An 18,186-nucleotide genomic window follows, 5' to 3' on the forward strand; every position below is an offset into this window, starting at 1 on the left:
TTATTAACCAGTGCATAATTTTTGAGGCCGTAAGATATGCAGAACAAATCAAGCTGAGTCCTTGGATCTGTTCTTCAGTTTTCTTGTATCACCAACACAGTAATAAGAGTTTCTAATCTTTTCTGTCAGCTGAAATTGTATAGACATTTTGGAAAACACAGAGGAACTTGTACAGTTAGACTCTGCATTGAATGGTTTTGGGAAGTTCACATCTCCTGTATTGCCACCATCACTTCTATTTACATGCAAGGAAGTGTTACAGTTTTGTACAAGATCAAATAAAATATTTTGAAGATTACAATGCCTTCTTCAAACAAATTCTCTGCCCTTTGATGTTCTTCTTAAGTGGCTAATGCTGCTTCTGAAAGAAAAGAGAAATCCTTTGTTGCTTGTTATTTTTTGCATCTGTCTTTCAATTCCAGAAAGCCTGATTTGAAAACATGGACATTAATCATGCTTTCAAGAGCTTTTTTTTTTTTTCTTCCTGGTGTGTTACTTCATCTGATGTGAACAATTACTTTGCATCATTCTCAAATACCAGATTTTGCTTTGAAATTGCCTTTAGAAAGTGAAAAGTTCTTCTAAGCACAACTTCACATCTCCTTCGATGATAGTTCTTCAAAACTTTTCAGATAGTGTTGATGCCTCAGTGTTTGCGAGGCATTTTCTGTGGAGCTGAGGATCTGTCCTGTTAGAGGAATCATTTTTAAGACTCATAGCTCTGATTAACAAGTTTTCAGCTTTTCTTTTGTGACACCCCTAGATTTTCTGAATGAGCACTTAAGTGTCTTGTAAAAGATCATTTTTGTATTCTGCAAGATAGTCAACATCCCAGGTGCCACATTAAGGAATATGAACAGAACACTGTTAGTTTTGATGTAGCAAAATCCTGTATTGCTCATAGCCCATCTAGTTTCCTTGACTATGCTGAAAGAGAGATAGATGGTATCAGCAAGCCAAAGAAAAATGAAAATTCACCTTTGAAGTCTCTCAGATATTTATCTCTTTTAGGAAATCTTAAGAAGCATGTTGATGCTTTGCAGTGAGTAACTTCTTTGTACCTGTTCTGTATTAGCTGTCATAGAGACCTAACAGTAACGCTGCAATGCTATGTCAGGTTTGTAATGTTCCTTACTTTGGCCTTATAATGTCTTCTTCCAGTTGTTCTGATGTTCAGAACAACTACTGTTGCTATTAGACAGTGGAACTCTATCACAATGCATTGTGGAAGTTAAAAAGCATTCAAAAAGTGTATATACTTGAGAGGAATGTAGGAGGACCTGTGACTGCTACTGGCACATGTTACTGCCGTAAGACAGTCTTGAGCCTGGTTGTGAAAACAGTGCTATTGGCATTCTATTTATGTTCTACATTGCTCTACAAGTCATTTCTACAGATTGCATGGAGGTGATTTTACTGTTCAAGTGTTTGATCTATTAAAGTTTTAGAAAACTTGCAAGCATTCAGGGGCTTAAATGAACAGAGAAACAGTAATTGAAACTATGAATTAAGTGTTGTTAGTTTGAAGCTGGCAAAGTCAAGAAGGTACAGCAGAATCCATTCCAAATCTTAGCATTGCACTTATGCTATTTCAGAAAACAGACCCAAATTTTAATTTGCATACAGAATGTTTGATATGTGTTTTTGCATGCACTATGGCAACGTTTCTGGCTTGTTCAAGGATGGTCTTTTGTGATTCAGTAAAGCTTACACAGTGTGGTGGGTTTTTTTGCATGCTGCATATGATGTGAACAGTATGCTATTGTCTGCAGCTGTTGTAAATTCATTACTGATGACTGAAACCTTGGACTTCCACTCAAGCATATGACTTGTTCTTCCAGTCATCTCTGAGTAAACTGGATGAAAGTGATTTTGTTAGGGTGCAGTACAGTTTGCTAGGAGTCTCTCCTTAGAAACGTCAGACAGCATTTATCTGGAGGAGCACACTCTTCATTCATATCTAGCGAGTGCTGCAATTGAGTGGTTAATAACTGTCATTTTGCGGATTAGCGTAGTATGTGATACACTCTGTTAGATCTAAAAACTACTGTGAAAATTACTTCAGCATGAAATCTGTTTCCCACCTATGGTTTGCATGCTCAGTGTTCTGGTCTGAGATTCTAAAATTTGAATGTAGTAGGTTTTGATTAACGATATCTACTTTTCATTTGGTCTAGCTGTCTCCAAGGGACCATGCAAATAACTGATTGAGGATCAGTTTGTGTGTTCTTTCATTTGTCTTCTGCTTCTGTCCATATAGCTTATGGAATAAGCTCACTTTTACAAATCAGAATAAAATTGAAAATGAGTGCATGCTGTTTATAAGATCCATAGTTGTGTAGAAATAACATAGCGGCATCATCTGACAGTTTTTCTCACTGGGGTAATTCATGCAGGGGACACTGCTACAAATTATGATCACCGTGTCTCTTGCTTCACACCAGTGAGGATGCTTCTTGAATAGCTGCTGTCAGAATTGCCTGATTTCTCAGTGTTACAGCTATACAGGACATGTCAAATGTGGTTGTTTGCAGTACACAATGTGTATTTGTAGCAATTTGTAGCAGAAGTTCTATTGTTTCAAGCATGAAAGCATAAATTGTCGTGACAGATGTCTTTTTGACTCTGTTTTCTGCCTTAATGGTTTAGCACAGGAGAATATTGAAAATTTACACCCAGCTTTAAATACACAATGTGCTGTAGTTAATATTGTTCTGTGTTTTAAGCAGCTGCCCCAATGGGATGTCAATTTGAATATTTATTAATTAACTGAATATATACATGAAAAATAGCTTACTGAAGTTCTTATAGTGACATAAGAAATACTTAATACTTCAGCTGGATTGCTGCAAGGATGCTTGGAGTTCAAGTACTCTCTTTGCTTCAGCACAATTAATCATTTAAAACATATCCTGAATTTTATGAGTGCATTATCTGCAGGCTATGGCACCATTCAAGAAAGCAGTTCTTGCAAGTCTTTGTGAGATCTTATGTGTATGAGAAATATATCTGCTGATCTGTAGACTGTAAATCATAGTAGCTTTTTAAGAGTTCAGTGAATGTATGGGGTATTGTGAAGTTTCCACTGTAATACTTGAAAGCATAGGAGCAAAGTAACTGCAGGTAGCGCTTGTTTTGAGAAGACACATGCTCACACTGCTGCCAGGAAATGAGGGAAACCAGGTTTCATTCTTTTGATGTGCTAAAGCTCTATCTCACTCTGATGCTGCCTTGCCATTGTAACATCACAGTCAACACAGGAGCATTCAAGTTGCATTGGTTGGTTGTTTTTGCTTGTTTGTTTTTTCCTTTGCTTTAAAGAAAAGCCACTCACTTTTGCTGCCAGCATGATAACTACTAGGAAGTAACTGCTCACTAAACACCATTAGAATGCCTTAGAAAGTATAATTTGTCTATCTGTTTGCAAACAAAAATATCAGCCTCCTATAAAGTTGCAGTAAAAAAAAAGAAGTAACTGGAAACTTACGTGTACCATTAATTGCAGGACCACTTCACTCTCATGGACAGCATTTTGTAAGTGATGGATTCAGTTTCCTCTGGAGCAGGTCAAGGCACTATAGGAGTTAAATGAGAAGTTTACACTGTAACTGTGTGAAGAGGGGAAAGCAAAGTACCACCATATCAGATAGTAAGGTGCAATTTCCATCTGAAATTAAAGGGTGAGTCTTTACAATGATACAGACCTGCACCTTTTGATGGTGTATGTTTCATGGACAAATATATTTTCTGTTTTTACCTGTAGGAACTGTTTCATGCAGTGTCTTTATCCAAGGTCTACAGTGTATGCAGAACATACAAACACCAGCTATATGTTGGAAAATTAGTCAGTTGTGTGAACTTTTCTAATGAGCATTCCTGCAGTTCATCAAGTAATGCCTGTGCTGAGAACAGAGCAAAATGAAAAAGAAGTGCATGGGCAGTGGTAACTGTACAGCAGCTTTTGGCAAGTGCTTGCTTTTTAGTTACTTATGCTACCTATGGAGAATTATAAAGTCTGAGAAAAGAGTTGTCATAATGGGCATGTTATTGCATTTCATGTTTGTGTAAATGCAACACATTTGTGTGTGAAGTCAAATTCATCTTGGTTGGCTCAGTTACCCCTGCAAGCTTTGCATCCTGCGCAGGGAACTTTATCCAAACAGAACAGCATTTCTGCATTTGGCTCTGTCTGCATGCGTCTTTGAACTAGACAACACTTTCAGAAGTTCCAGTTCTGTTCTTATGGGTACACAAGATTTCCACTGTGTTACCTGGTGACAGCTGCTTGCTGTTGACTGCTGTCAGCTGCTTAGTTTCATTCCATTCATGTCTGCCTTAGTTGAGGAGTGAGGGCCAACAAGAACCAAGTTTCCAGAGCAGAACAGTGGGAGCTGAGGTTCATTTATCTATGCATTTTAGGGTAGATTTCCTTTGGGTGGCTGAAATCTGACTCTCTGAACTGATTGATTCCCATTGAGAGTAACAAGAGGGCCATGTTCCTGGGCTGTATCACTCATAAAACTACTGCCAATTCAGGGAGTGCCCAGCAGTTGTGAACGTTTTTCTTAATGTGACAGAGAATAACATTAGTGCTACTTTTTTCCTTTATTTTTTTCACCATTCCTGTTACAATCAGTGTCTTGACAGTTGCGTCCTCATTCCTGTCCTGATCCATAGATCAGTCAGGCATCGGAAAGATGGCAGAACAAAACATGTCCGTCATGCTGCCTGAGAGAAGGACGGGGGAAAGAGGGACCTGCTTAGACTCAAATTGCATGGGAAGTATGGAGACTGAAGTGGTGGCTCCAGAACTGCCTCCCCCCCCTCCCCACTCCAGGCACTCTCATAGCTCACCCATTGGTTCAGGCTGTGATCTTGGATTTCCACTGCACCAGGATGGACAAAATATAAATATCTTGGTTGTAATTGGGACCATAAAATTGGCTATGAAGTCTGTAGTACTGATAACTAGTTACAGAAATGATTTTCTCATAGATATGTATGACTTCGTAACTCTGCAGACATCTCTGAATCTCAAGATGAGATTATTTTGGGGGTGATAGCACAACTTAATGTCACCTGTGAATTATTTATAATTCAAGTATGGGAGTTTTGTTTCTTATACATTCTAGATTTATGCTGTAATCTTTTTTAAAATTCTTCATCACTGTCTTTGCCACAAGTGCTTGTTGGTATGGTTGAAAAAGAAACAAATCACTCAAAGCTGTAATTGTAGACAACTTTTTATGCTGTAAGAGGCACAGGCTGAGGATCTGATGTCATATGGTATTTGAGTGTTCTTGCCTCCTAAAGTCCTTTTTGTGGCTGACATTCCCATATAAAAATCAAATCTGATTGCCTGAGGAAATTAAGATCAGAGTAAAGTGTTGTTTCTCTATAGGAAACACTTAGTAAGAAATGTGAACTGTTGATTCTACTTTAAAAGAGATATAAGGGTAAGATTAAATCAGGGCTAATGTTTATGATATGCTGATTATAATATATGTTAAGCAACTACTTTACTGATGGACAGTCAGCTGAATATGAGCCAGCAGTGTGCCCAGGTGGCCAAGAAGGTCAGTGGCATCCTGGCTTGTATCAAGAATGTTGTTGTGAGTAGGACTAAGGAAGTCATCCTGCCTCTGTATTCGGTATTGGTGAGGCCTTGAGTACCGTGTTCAGTTTTGGACACCTCAGTACAGAAAGACATTGAGGTGCTGGAGCAGGTCCAAAGAAGGACAGCGAGGCTTGTCAAGGGCTTGGAGAATATGTCCCATGAGAACAGACTGAAGGAACTGGGGCTGTTTAGTTTGGAGAAAAGGAGAGTGAGGGGAGACCTTATTGTTCTCTCCCAATACCTGAAATGTGCTTACAGTAAGAGCAGGATTGGTCTCTTCTCACTGATGACAGGTGACAGGATGAGGGGAAATGGCCTCAAGTTGTACCAGGGTAAGTTTAGGTTGGATAACAGGAAAAAAACTTTTTTACAGAAAGGGATGTTAAGCACCGAAATAGGCTCCCCAGTGAGGTGGTTGAGTCACCATCCCTCGATGTGTTTACAAACTGTTTGGATGTGGTGCTCAGGGACATGATTTAGCAGAGGATTGTTAGTAAGGTTAGTATGGTTAGGTCATAGAATCACCAAGGTTGGAAAAGACCTAAAAGATCATCCAGTAACCACCCACCCCATGCCAATGATTCTCGCTAAATCATGTCCCTCAGCACAATGTCCAAATGTTCCTTGAACACCTCCAGGGTTGGTGACTTCTTCATTATTTAAACAATGAAACTTGAACAGTTCTTCTGTCTGACGTTTCTTTTTTGTTTGACTTCAAAAACTGCACCTGGTCCACACACAGGTAACTTGTTACATTTTCTGAATTTGTCATTAGAGTGAGATTCCTGTGCTCAGGAAAGCTGCAGCCTGCAGTTCTGCTGGGATGTTGGAACCTTAAAATGTCTCTTAGAAATGAATCCAGTTCTTCCCGAAACATCTCTGAAAACATGCTAGATTTGAAGGCTGTTCTAAAGTGGGTTTCTTCCAGTTTGTCATAAGATACACTGGACATGTGCTTAAGCTTTTAGTTGGAAAAGGCAGTGAAGCCTTATCTGGGTAATGTACCAGGAAGACTTTGAAGTATTCTCTCTTTCAGGTGAGTAATTCTGGTGATACATGAAGAGAGATGTATAACAGCTAATAATTAGGAAAATAGAATCTGTATTTACAATATTTTAGTAAATAACTACCAATCAGTTCTAAGTAAACGTGTGCATTACACATGTGAAAAAAAACAACACAGAACAGCACCACCTTAAGGCCTTATCTCGATCTATAATTTATTAAGAAAAGGGAACAAGGAATTGAGTATGAGGTTCCTTTGAATTTTGAAGCAGTTATCACAGGAGTGAGTTAGAAGTGTATGTAGAAACAAACTATTTCATGTGTCTTCAGTTGCACATCAGCCAAAATGCTTCTGAAATTCAGGCTATCTTGATACTCGTTTGCCAAGAGCAGTACTGTTTCTGACAGTACATTTAACTAGGGTGAGTAATGCCCATTAAAAGGGTACTGTTTGTCTGGGACTGTCTTGCATTATTCACTGGCAGTTGCTAGTCTCACAGTGGAGGTTTAGCATCACTTTGATCACTTTAATTACTGTGCCAGTTTGATCATCTAGAAGGCAGTTTGCTTGTAGTCAGAAATTAGGGATGTGCAAACTTCTCCTTTATCTGGCAAGATAGAATTTATGGAGATGGGTTTTTGAGGGGTGTGGGTTGTTTTCCCTTCCCTTCTAAATATAAATAAGGTGTTCGTTTGTTTAGAAGTATATTTTCCTCATAGGGAAGGGTTTATTGGAAAGCTGCTTACAGTTACCATGCATCTTTGCGCCTTTGCTTTCCCCCTTGCAATTTTTACTGAGTTGCATGACACAAGGAATGGTAACAGGAATGAAGAAAATGACAAAGTATGTAACAGCAGTGCCTGCTCCTTTCAGTGAGTAACAATCTATCAGATGCACTGCCAAGAGGATGACATTTGTAATGTTTAATAGAATGTTCACAATTTCATGGGAACTATGCCTTTAGGCAAGAAAATGATCTAAAGGTATTCACTGCAATAGAAGGTGATCATAAAAGTACTCACTTTCAGACCTTAGAGATTTTTTTCTAAGCTTTCTCAGTAATTCTTTCACATCCTTGCTCACTGCAGATAAGGAATACTTAACAAAATCAAAACAAATACAGAATGGTTATATAACGTAATTTTCCTATTTTTAAGTATTTTAGAAGTGGTCAGACAGTGACCTAGACTGCATAAAATTTTACTCTTTTATGTTGTCCTATAAACTTTGTTTTTTGTTAGGTTTAAATTTTGAAAATAGTGTGCATCGCCATATAAATTAAGTATGGGGAGATATTTTGGTGGTAATCTGAAGAAGTGTAACCACAGCATATGAATGTGCCAGCTGTCCAGATCTGGCAAATCTGGTAGATAGGTGCAAGCAGCACCTAGCAGAGATCCGGACCAGGGAGCTGTCTGGGTTCAACACACCATCGCCAGTGAACAAGTTTACTAAATCTGAAGCTCTGGGTAATGTGTATGTTTAAAATATAATCTTATATACGTATCCTATGTAACAAAAATTTATGAATTATTCACACAATGTATAAACCCAAGCCACTTAAGTTTTTAATTGCAACTGCAAGCTAATCAAGTTCATGCCTTTTAAAATCCCTTAAACAACTGGAGTATGTATTAGGATGATTAAAAATAAATGTGGAAATGCCACAACTGTCAGGTGCTCACACTGCATTGTCAGGGCCTGAACCTGCTGCGTTTCAGAGCTCCCAGTGCAACGGCGCTGATGTCTCAGGCCTGCAGAAGCACTGTCCCGCTGTGCATTGTGCAGCTGGGCACTGTGCAGGCCGACATCTTTTACAAGGGTTCACATTTCATACACAAATTATTTTGATTGCATTTTGTGTCTCAGTATGCTCATAATGACTTTTTATAGAAAATTTAGTCTACAAACTATTCAGCATGGAATCTAAGGGATTTTTTCTCCTCTAATTTTAACTAGCCCTCTATTCTTTTTTGGCATTTAATATTGAGATTTATTATTTTTTTTAATTGTAGTTTGCTCAAGCAGGCAATTTCTCAGCATATGGTTTCTGAGGATGGCAATAATTTCTTTTGTTATTTCAAATAATATTTTTTCATTCCATAATGTTCTCTGTTCAGGAACACCAAAGCATTTTGTAAATGTAATTAGCAGAGGAATTTTCTTAAAGCAGTTTTAAGGCTGATAAGCAGAAGTATAGAGAAGTAATTTTCCCAGGGTTGCTGAAAGAGCCATTTGGGAATGTAGCATCATTCTTCTTTTAAGTTCCTTAGTTAGGAGCTTATATAATATATGTATCTTTTCACTGTGTGCTTCCTTGACCATAATTTATTTGTTCAGGAGTAGTGAGTCTTCAGTATTCTCTTACTTTTGTGTTCTGTGTGGAATATGTATTGAAAGAAGAGGGTATTTTCAGGTCTTCTACTGCATTAAAATAAACCCATCCTACCATTTCATGCCTTCAAAACAAGAAGGGGAAAAAGAAAATAGAATTACAGCACAAACAAAACCTAAGCTCCAAAATGATATAATATGAAGATTATGGGTTTGTTTTTAAAAGCTGAAAATAAATTAGTTACAGGTTGTTTAAGATTTTATGTACTCCAGTTGAATGTGTACTTCCATTACCTCATACTTGATTGCTGAACTGCGTCAAGTTTATCTTGAGCTTAATTGCCAAAGTGTTAAATAGGATCCTAAGCAAGACGGGGGGAGAAAAACAACACATGCAAAAAGTCTGATCTATTCTATTAGGATGAGTTTAAACCTATTTTCTTCGCTGGGGATCACGATGATTTGGAACAGCACAGAAGGATGATTTGGTCATTTAAAAAAAAAAACAACTGAGTTTATGTTAATAAGTACAGATATTATAGTAAATGTAGACTTATCTTTAAACTATCTTCTTGCTTTTTAGCTGTCTTAATAAAATGCTGCTAATATGTCCTTCAGAAGTGAATCTTTAATATATGGTGGAGTTTGATTATTTTATTGGTGTTCATTCTCTGGCATATCAATGTTTCTTTGTTAAATGGAATTTACCATCATAAAAGGAAGGCTGTATTGATATTATTGATGTTTTTTTATATTGTTTTTCTCTCTCTCTCTTTTTCTTTTTATTTTTTTTTCCCCTTGTGTGGATGTCTGGAGAGGCATTCATGATCTTGATGCCATCAACACCTATCATTCTTTTGTGACTTCTCTTCATCTCTTCTTCTAATGCATTTGCATTTATACTTTCAAATTTACACTTCAATTCCATCAGTCTTACTGTTTTCATTACAAACCTCCACAATTTTTTACTGGAAAAAAAAAGGTCTCTGAGGGGAAGAGGAAAAAAAACAAAACAGCACCGTATAGACTGTCATCTGTGTTTAAATGCACAGTGATTTGGACATGTGAAACAATCTTACATAGCAAAACTTGATTGAATCTTAGCATGATTGTTATGGCCTTCCCTGGAGAAAACAGGAAAAGATAAAAAAAAAATGCAGTTATGTGGAAATTATTCCACTGATAACGGTGTAAGAGGCTATGTAGAGCTGTATGACCTAAGGCAACTTAGTTGGAGCTCTGAGCAGCCTGGTCTAGAGGGAGGTGTCCATGCCATTAGCAGGAGGGTTGGAACTAGATCATCTCAAAGGTCCCTTCCAAACCAAACCCTTCTGTGATTCTGTAATTGCAAATGAAGTGCGTGTTTTAAGAGAGCTTCCTTTTAGTATTGCAGTAAAATCGTATTCTGTTCTGTTTCCAGCATCACAGAAACCAGGCCAGGTTTTACTAATTGAAAGCCAAAATTATGTCCTCTGAAGTTCAGAAAACGGTAATGTCTGTAATGAAAACAAAAACAAAAAATGGAAATATTGGGAATTATAGTTCATATTACTCTGTGTTTGTTGCTTAGATGAAGTCAAGGGGTAGTCACTTCCTCCTGAAAATCCAAAGATTCTAAGAGAGTATCACACTGACATCAAATTGATTCACAATTTGATGTCCAAAAAAATGGTATCTTTTTCTGTGAAGAAAACATGCACCTTGACTGCTGCTTTTGCAAGGGATTCCTTCTAAACCTTTCCTAATGATTGTCCTCCTTTTCTGTTGGCAGTGGTGATTTGTCTGCTGTCTCGAATGTCAGTTAGCCTAAGATAAAGGGAGGACATGAGCTGCAGTTACATAATCTTTTCTTTATCTCTCCTTTCAATACTTCAGGAGTTTTACTTTAAATGTGGAGCACACCCAACAACTGACAGTGAAACATCTGTGGCTCTGAACCTCATTGCTACAAACAGTCGTGGTATCACATGTATAACATGCACGGATATTAGGTAAGTACAATGAACAGTGTCAGAGATTCACAGTCTCAGTGCTTTAGCGTACTTACCACTTTCAAAGAACTTTCTTTGTTTGTTGGTTTTTGTTTGTTTTTTTTTTCTGTGCACACTTATCTTTTAAAAGGTGTGGGGTTTTTTTATGGTATTTTTTTCCAGTATTGTGGTAGAAAAAGGGTCACATTCAGATGTGTTCATTGCTTTTCTGATACAAATACAGTTTGTATGCCTTAGTTAAATTACAGGTGGAAGTCTGACTGCTTGTGTTCTAGCTATAGTCTTGAGTGCTTGATGCAGTGATGTAGATGTATAGATCTTTGCCTCTGCTTTGCGTTTGAGATACAGTGAATGAAATAGTGATTTTGAGGTTGACAAAATATGGCAGTGAACAGTAACCTTTTGGTGTTTGTTTTGTAAATCAAAGCAGAAATCCTGGTGGTTCATCTGTTCTCATATTCTTGTTTACTGCAGTTTTAAATACTGTAATCCATCTTACTGTATGGCAATTCAGCACATATATTCAAGAATAGCATTGCTCGCAAGCGCATGATTGAAAATTAATTGCCAAGAAAGGCAGCTACCACTGTTGTGGAGAATTATCTGAAACACATTCATTCACTGATAGAAATTTTGAGGTGGATCCTCAAAATCAATAACAAAAATGTTACTCATTTTAAGTATATTATAATTATTTCTGCTGATTCATCTGTGTTAAGAAACAGGATAAAGTATTTAGAAAAAAAAATACCTGCAGTCTTATAAGATGGCAAGAAGTCTGGATAAATCTGTTAGGGATATTTGGGGAAAATAAACTGAATTCCTGGAAAAAAACATTCCTATTAGAAACATTGGGTTGTTATTCTGATTTTATCCCAGACCTTGTGTAGTATGTTGTGTTTATATGCTCCTGAACTGATAGTTGTTGCTGACAATATCTGGTTGATTAATGTGTTTCTTAGTTATAGACTAAATTGTATATTGAAAAGAAGAGTATATTATCCATCTCATTACATACACATAGGCTTTGTGGAGTTGCTCTGCATCTCTTTCAGTCTTGCAGGCACAGTGCGTATGATTACTTTGTTTGTCCTAATGGTTTGGTAAGCACCAGTATTAACCTCTCAGTAATTAAAGGCAATATGGAGTTTCCATTCTGAGCCCAACTTTCTCCTTTTCCAAAGGATAAGAGTGAAGAATATCAGTCATGAATATGTTTACTTAGGCTTGAGAGATGGTTACAGTTATTTCATATAATAATTATTTCATATAAGCAGAATTCAGCTTCTCACTTCCTAGAGCTGTAGACATAGATTTCCTCTTTCATTCTTCAAGAGATAGAGATGGAGTGAAATATTAATAAGGATATTCTTTCTTCTGTCTTATATACTTCATAAGATTTTGAGGGTGTTCTGCATTTGCCTACTCTCAACTATGAGCAGCTCTTTTTACTAGCCAGTGGAACTGGAAAAAAATGAAATCAACAGACATTAGACAATATTGTTTCAGATACTCCTCTCTTTTGTGGTTAACTGACTTGTTTGTACCTTGACTCTGCCTCAGTGCAGATAGCACCCTCACTCACATGAGAATGTATATTGATGAAAACTGTGAAATGCTGGTCAAAATAGAGAATTTATGGACAAATTTGAACTCTGTAGTGATTCATATGGTGTGTCTTCTGGAAAGAGATTATTTTGAATGAATCCTCTGTGGTGTATGTTGGTCACTCCAAAAGTGCTGTTTGATAGAATAAATTAGCATCTACAAAATACTATTCTTCAACAGTCACCACCATTAGCAATTTCAACAGCACTGAACATGAGCCAGCATGTCTTACTCATAGAAAGCCTGCATAACTGTCCAGAATGTGGCTCATTTTTCATGTCATTATCACCACTTCTGAAATGCACGACCCCACTGCTTCACTGTGTTCCCATCCACTGTTTGGTCTCCATAAATCTTCAGCAAATGTCAGTGAATTTCAGTGGGTGCCGTTTTTCTGGGTAGAGGAATCCAGTGACACACTTTTGCTTCCTACGCACTTCTGTCTCAGATGCCACTTTGTCAGACTGCCCTTCTGCTGCCATCAGTCACACAGAAACAACATATAATGGAATACTGTTGGGAAGATTCAGCCTCTACTGCCATAATGCCACAGACTCCCTCTGACGTCATAGGCCAATATAATAGCGTAGGAGGCCCTCTTAGTTATAGAACTGTCTCCAAACAGTAATCTCTCTTGAATTGCTAACTGAAAATTTCACTGCAAAGGGGCCCACTGTAACCTACTTGAAAGCAGTAATTTCACCTGTCCATTCGAACTGTTCCCTTACTGCAATCCAGAGCCCCAGCTTGACTCTGTGCTCCCAAGGCAAATGACTGGGAGATATCCTACCCAGTAATCTGATATATGTCTCTTTGCCACAGGCACATTGACAAAATCTTGAGACTGAAATCTGAAGGTTCATTGCTGAAACTAGATCATAGTATCATAGAAACATAGAGTGACCTGGGCTGAAAAGGACCAGAATGATCTTCTAGTTCCAACCCTCCTGTTATGTGCAGGGTCGCCAACCACTAGACCAGGCATTAGATCTGCAGTGAAGGTATACTTTTTATCACAGTGGAAAGATGGCATGGAAAAGGGTTATTAGTGACCTAGCATTCCCTGTGTAGGGTTCCGGAAGCATCAAAAGATGTTACTGAACACTGTGAAATTTCTGTACTAAAACTCGAGTGAGTGATACCTATTTCCAGGACCTGTGTGGTGGAGTGCTGTGCAAAGGTCATTCTGTGTACTTGGGCTACATATGAGATCTCTGCTCAGATTTTTTGAATTTCCGTTCTTTTCTCCAATCTTATGTTCTTGGGACATGCATATAGCTTAAAGATATATACATATAACCTTTTCACTTTATTTAAGCATATACGTCTTTGTATTCTTGATGTTGATCTCTATGAAATACTCCTATGCAGCTAAAAGTAGCAACTCTTCTATAGTAGTATTTAGTGAAACATACTTTCATCATTTTATGGCATTCAGCTGGAACATTAGCAATAAGTTTGTATTAGCTCTGCTACACACACACAAAAAAAAGGATTTTGTGGCTATTCTTCATAATACATTTTTCTTTTATTTTTCTGAAGAAAAATATTTTTCTGAAGAAAAATAAAAGAACAGGAAAAGATGATAACCATGTGTTACTTATGAATTTCTTAATTAATATTGTTTCTTGCAAGATATCTCAAATACTGTGTTTTGTTTTGGGCCCTTTGCCATAAGAAGGGTTTTGAGTTACTCAAGCATTTACAATTACAGTGCAGAGCAGCGAGACTGATGAATGATGATTTTTGAGAAATGACCAATAGAATTAGGGTTATTCTGTCTGCAGAAGAGGAGGCTGATGGGAGATCTCATCACTGTCTGTAAGTACCTCAAAGGTGGTTGCAGGAAGTCATTCGCTACTTAGATGACAAGTGATAGGATGTGAATACGTGGTTTCAAGTTGTACTGCAGGAGGTTTTGATTGGTTATTAGGAAGAGTTTCTTCATGGAGAGGATGGTCAAACATTGGAGTGTGGTGTCCATGGAAGTGGTGGAGTCCCCACCCATGGAGAGATGTGAACATTGCATTGAAGAGAATAGTTTATTTGTGGACTGCATAGCTCAGATTGATGGTTGAACTTGATGATCTTGAAGGTCTTTTCTGACCTAGATGATTCTACATTTCTCACTTTTTCTCTGATTGCTTACTTACTTTTATCATGATCAGCCCACCACACATGGAACAGTTAAGCCCTGGGATTCTCAGTGCAGCCCATCTGATTTTAGTGAGGTCTGCATAGTTCACAAAAATCTTATTTAAAGAATTACCATACTCTATGGTATATAGAAAAAATACACACTTCAAAATAATATTTATGCCTATTACCAATTTTTGCTCTCAAGTTTACGTTAGGCACACATTATGTTTGGCCTGACTTCAGATTTGTTACGAATATTTTCATGTAGGTGTGATGTATAGAATGAAATATTTCAGAGCCAAGCATGTTTGTAGGTTTCTGTTAAATCTGTAGGCAGTAGTCCATACAGTGTAATTCCTTCCAATGCTTTCTGTGTGTCTACAACAGAGTTAGTATGAATTGGCAACATTTATGCGTTTTTTTCCTTTCTGTAGCATTCAAGGTGATGTGTTGCTATTTTATGTCTTTGAAGAAGCTCCTATTAAATTGAGCAAATGGCTGAAAGATGAAACAAATACTAAAACTGTTCAATACTCAAAAGGGATTTGCTTTTCTCAACTGTTTCTAGAAGTAACATCAAAAGGGGTTAGGAGTACCCCCTGGGTACCCATAAATCAGGTTCAAGAATAACAACAGTGTTAGTCAGTGTAAAAATAAAACGTGCAGAACAGAAGTGCCTCACGTAATCTTTCACAAACTAGATAGAGTATAATTCCTAAAGGCACCATTATTTTTAGCTTTCAAGAGATACAGATAAATATAAAAGATATGTAGAGCTTGCTGTCCTTTAGTAGATAGAATTTTCCAGAAGTGTTTGCTTTTGGGTTGATCAAAAGATTTTATCCAACAGATGCTAACTTTATAATCTCCAGAAGGAAAGAAAAAAAAAAAAAAGTTATTTTTATTTAGACAATAGAATCTTGTAATTTGTTTTTCTGCTATTCAGTCTTCTTAAGGTTGCAGCTGAAGGAAGAGCTTGATTCTGACAATGGTAAGAATTAGAAGTGTACTTTCAAACTTATTTAAGGGTAACTGCAGTTTAAGAGCTTTGTCATAATTATTTTCAGACAAGTCAATTCAGTCTCTGATAACATTAAACTCTTACCATGGTAAGAGACTGTTGAAGAAGGTCAGTATTTGGGGGGAAAACCTCAAAGGGAAAGTGCCAGAGGAAGTCATGTTAGAAATTCAGTAGACTATTGACTTTGTCTTGAGTCAATAAAGAATAAATGATACTGCATGTCTTTAGGGATAACTTTTAGTCTTGTTCTGCTGGGACTACTTTCATCTTCCAAAGCCTTTAACTAGCTCCTAATTAGCCATATTTTTTAATTTATTTATTTGGTTTGGTTTGGTTGTTTCAGTCTGTTACTTTTTAATGAATAAAAAATAAAACTAAAGTTTTTGGTTTTTGTTTTGTTTTCCCCTCCTGCAGTTGATTAAGGAACTGGAGCACATCTCCAATAAGGAGAGGATGAAAGACCATCTTAGCTTAGTGACGTAGGGAACTGGAGATTTTATCCATGTACATAAATGCCTGAAGGAAAGATGCAATTATGACATTGCCAGGCTCTTTTCAGTGGTGCCCAGTGACAAGACAAGAAGCAGTGGGCATAAACTGGAACACAAGATGTTCCATCCAAACATCACAAAGCACTTCTTTACTGTGCAGGTGACCAAGTACTGGCACACATTGCCCAAAGAGGCTGTCTCCTTAGATATCTTTAAAAGTACCCTGGACACAATCCTGGAGTACCTACCTCTACTGGGTGAGCCTGCTTGAGCAGAGGATTAGACCAGATGGCCTTCGGAGGTCCTTTTTCTACCTCAAACAGTCTGTGGTTCTGTGATGTAGAAAGTGTACCTAGTTAGTTATTAGCCATGACATTCTTTCCCATCTTGCCTAGTAATGCTGTGTGTTACTTTGAGGTCAAACACTTCTACTGCAATTCAAACATTTTTTTAGAAACTCATGAAATTATTTGCCTTACCTTCCTTTCATTCTGGATGCCATCTGGATTTCAAAAGAAAAATCTACCTTGATATCCAAAAGTTTTAAAATATAAATAATCTTACAGGTCTTACTGTTAGGATTGAATCAGAAGTTGCAGTTGAAGAGTTTTATCTGGGGTCAATTCTGATGCAATTTGAACAGATTTTTACAAGGGCCCTTCTGTTCCCCTTCAAGACTGCAGGCTGTGTCCATGAAATGATATTTCCAATGTGATATTTTTTAGTAAATTAAATAACACCTTGTTCTGGTCTTTCAATTACTATTTTCTCTTTGCTTCTGGGGGAATGGAACCTAGAATTATCACTCGGCTGTTATAATCCATGCAAGTTATTACGTCCTATTAAGTCTATACTTAGCTCATCTTTTTAAAATTATGTTGTTTCTCTCTGTGACCTGTTTTGATAATGCAGTCTCCTCTCCAAATCTCTGCCTGCTATGTTCTGTTGTCTTTATGTACTTTGAGTTGTTCAAAGAGAAGTGAGAAAAGATTACGTTAAGAATTAAATCTACTTTGTCTAAGTATTGTGACCATCAGGGACAATGTCTACTGCTTTCTCTTCTAAGAAATTAATGGGATTTCTAAAGAATCACTTAAAGTAAGTAATTAATCAAATAGCAAACTAAGAAGTGTTACTAATTGGTTTAGGTTTTTTTTTTTCTTTTTTTCTTTTCTTTTCTTTTTTTTTTTTTTTTTTTTTTTTTCTTTTTCCCAACGAAGCAGCCTGTAGAATACAGATTTTTACAGTTATAAAAATCTGTTCTGTTCTGAGTTCTGATACAAGCAATGCCATGCAGAGGAAACATTTCTCTGCCAGTTTTGTTGGTCTTTTGAAACATGAACGAAGTCTTCTAATGCCAGTAAGTGACTCAAATGTTTGTACCATGGGCTTCTGGAACATGTACCTTTTGCATGAAATTGAGCTGCCTTAACCTCTCCATAGAATTGTAGCCACTATTACATAGCTACCCCTTATGGCACTGACAGTTCAGCTTACTGTTTTGCCTCTGGATCTGTTATGTTATCCATTGCAACTTCATCTCAGTGAGACAGCTTCTGGCTTCTAAGGATTTCTGATGTTAAGAACAGATTGGCAAAGCTATTGTAGAGTTATATTATACGCATCCTTTACTGGCAGGGGATAAGTTAGTAGGATGTTATGCAACCTCTCCTTTATCAAATAGCAAGAATGAACTTTTTTTCTCTCCATCCATTTTGAACAAATGCTGCCGCCTTTCTCCTCTTTTTGGTGCATTTTACAGGAAGGAGAGATGGGAAATTGAGTACTAGCTGATTTTTTTACACTTATTCATGTATTTGTGAAAAAAGATGTATCTGACTTGACATGTTTTTTAAACAGCTACTAAGAGTTGCTAAGAATTTTTGGGGTAGTTACAGGTGTATTTTATTTCTAACAAATTGATTTCAGTAACGTGCATCTTCATGTTTATACTCAATGCAGCACATCTCATCAAATTT

The 18,186-nt window shown here is 37.2% G+C and overlaps 1 protein-coding gene across 3 annotated transcripts in view; it reads left to right on the forward strand.

The window, feature by feature from the left end:
- The window catches only part of PRKN (parkin RBR E3 ubiquitin protein ligase), a 597,077-nt gene that overhangs the window by 260,033 nt on the left and 318,858 nt on the right, over positions 1-18,186 (forward strand). For all 3 annotated transcript variants that reach the window (XM_032443533.2, XM_085541382.1, XM_085541383.1), the window contains one exon: positions 10,833-10,948. In XM_032443533.2, coding sequence (XP_032299424.2) covers positions 10,833-10,948 — 116 coding nt within the window. The remainder of the gene's footprint in view (positions 1-10,832; positions 10,949-18,186) is intronic.

This window comes from Coturnix japonica, chromosome 3 (genome assembly GCF_054131305.1).
Source record: "Coturnix japonica strain WE chromosome 3, WE-NBRP24, whole genome shotgun sequence".
In the NCBI taxonomy this organism is placed as follows: Eukaryota; Metazoa; Chordata; class Aves; order Galliformes; family Phasianidae; genus Coturnix; species Coturnix japonica.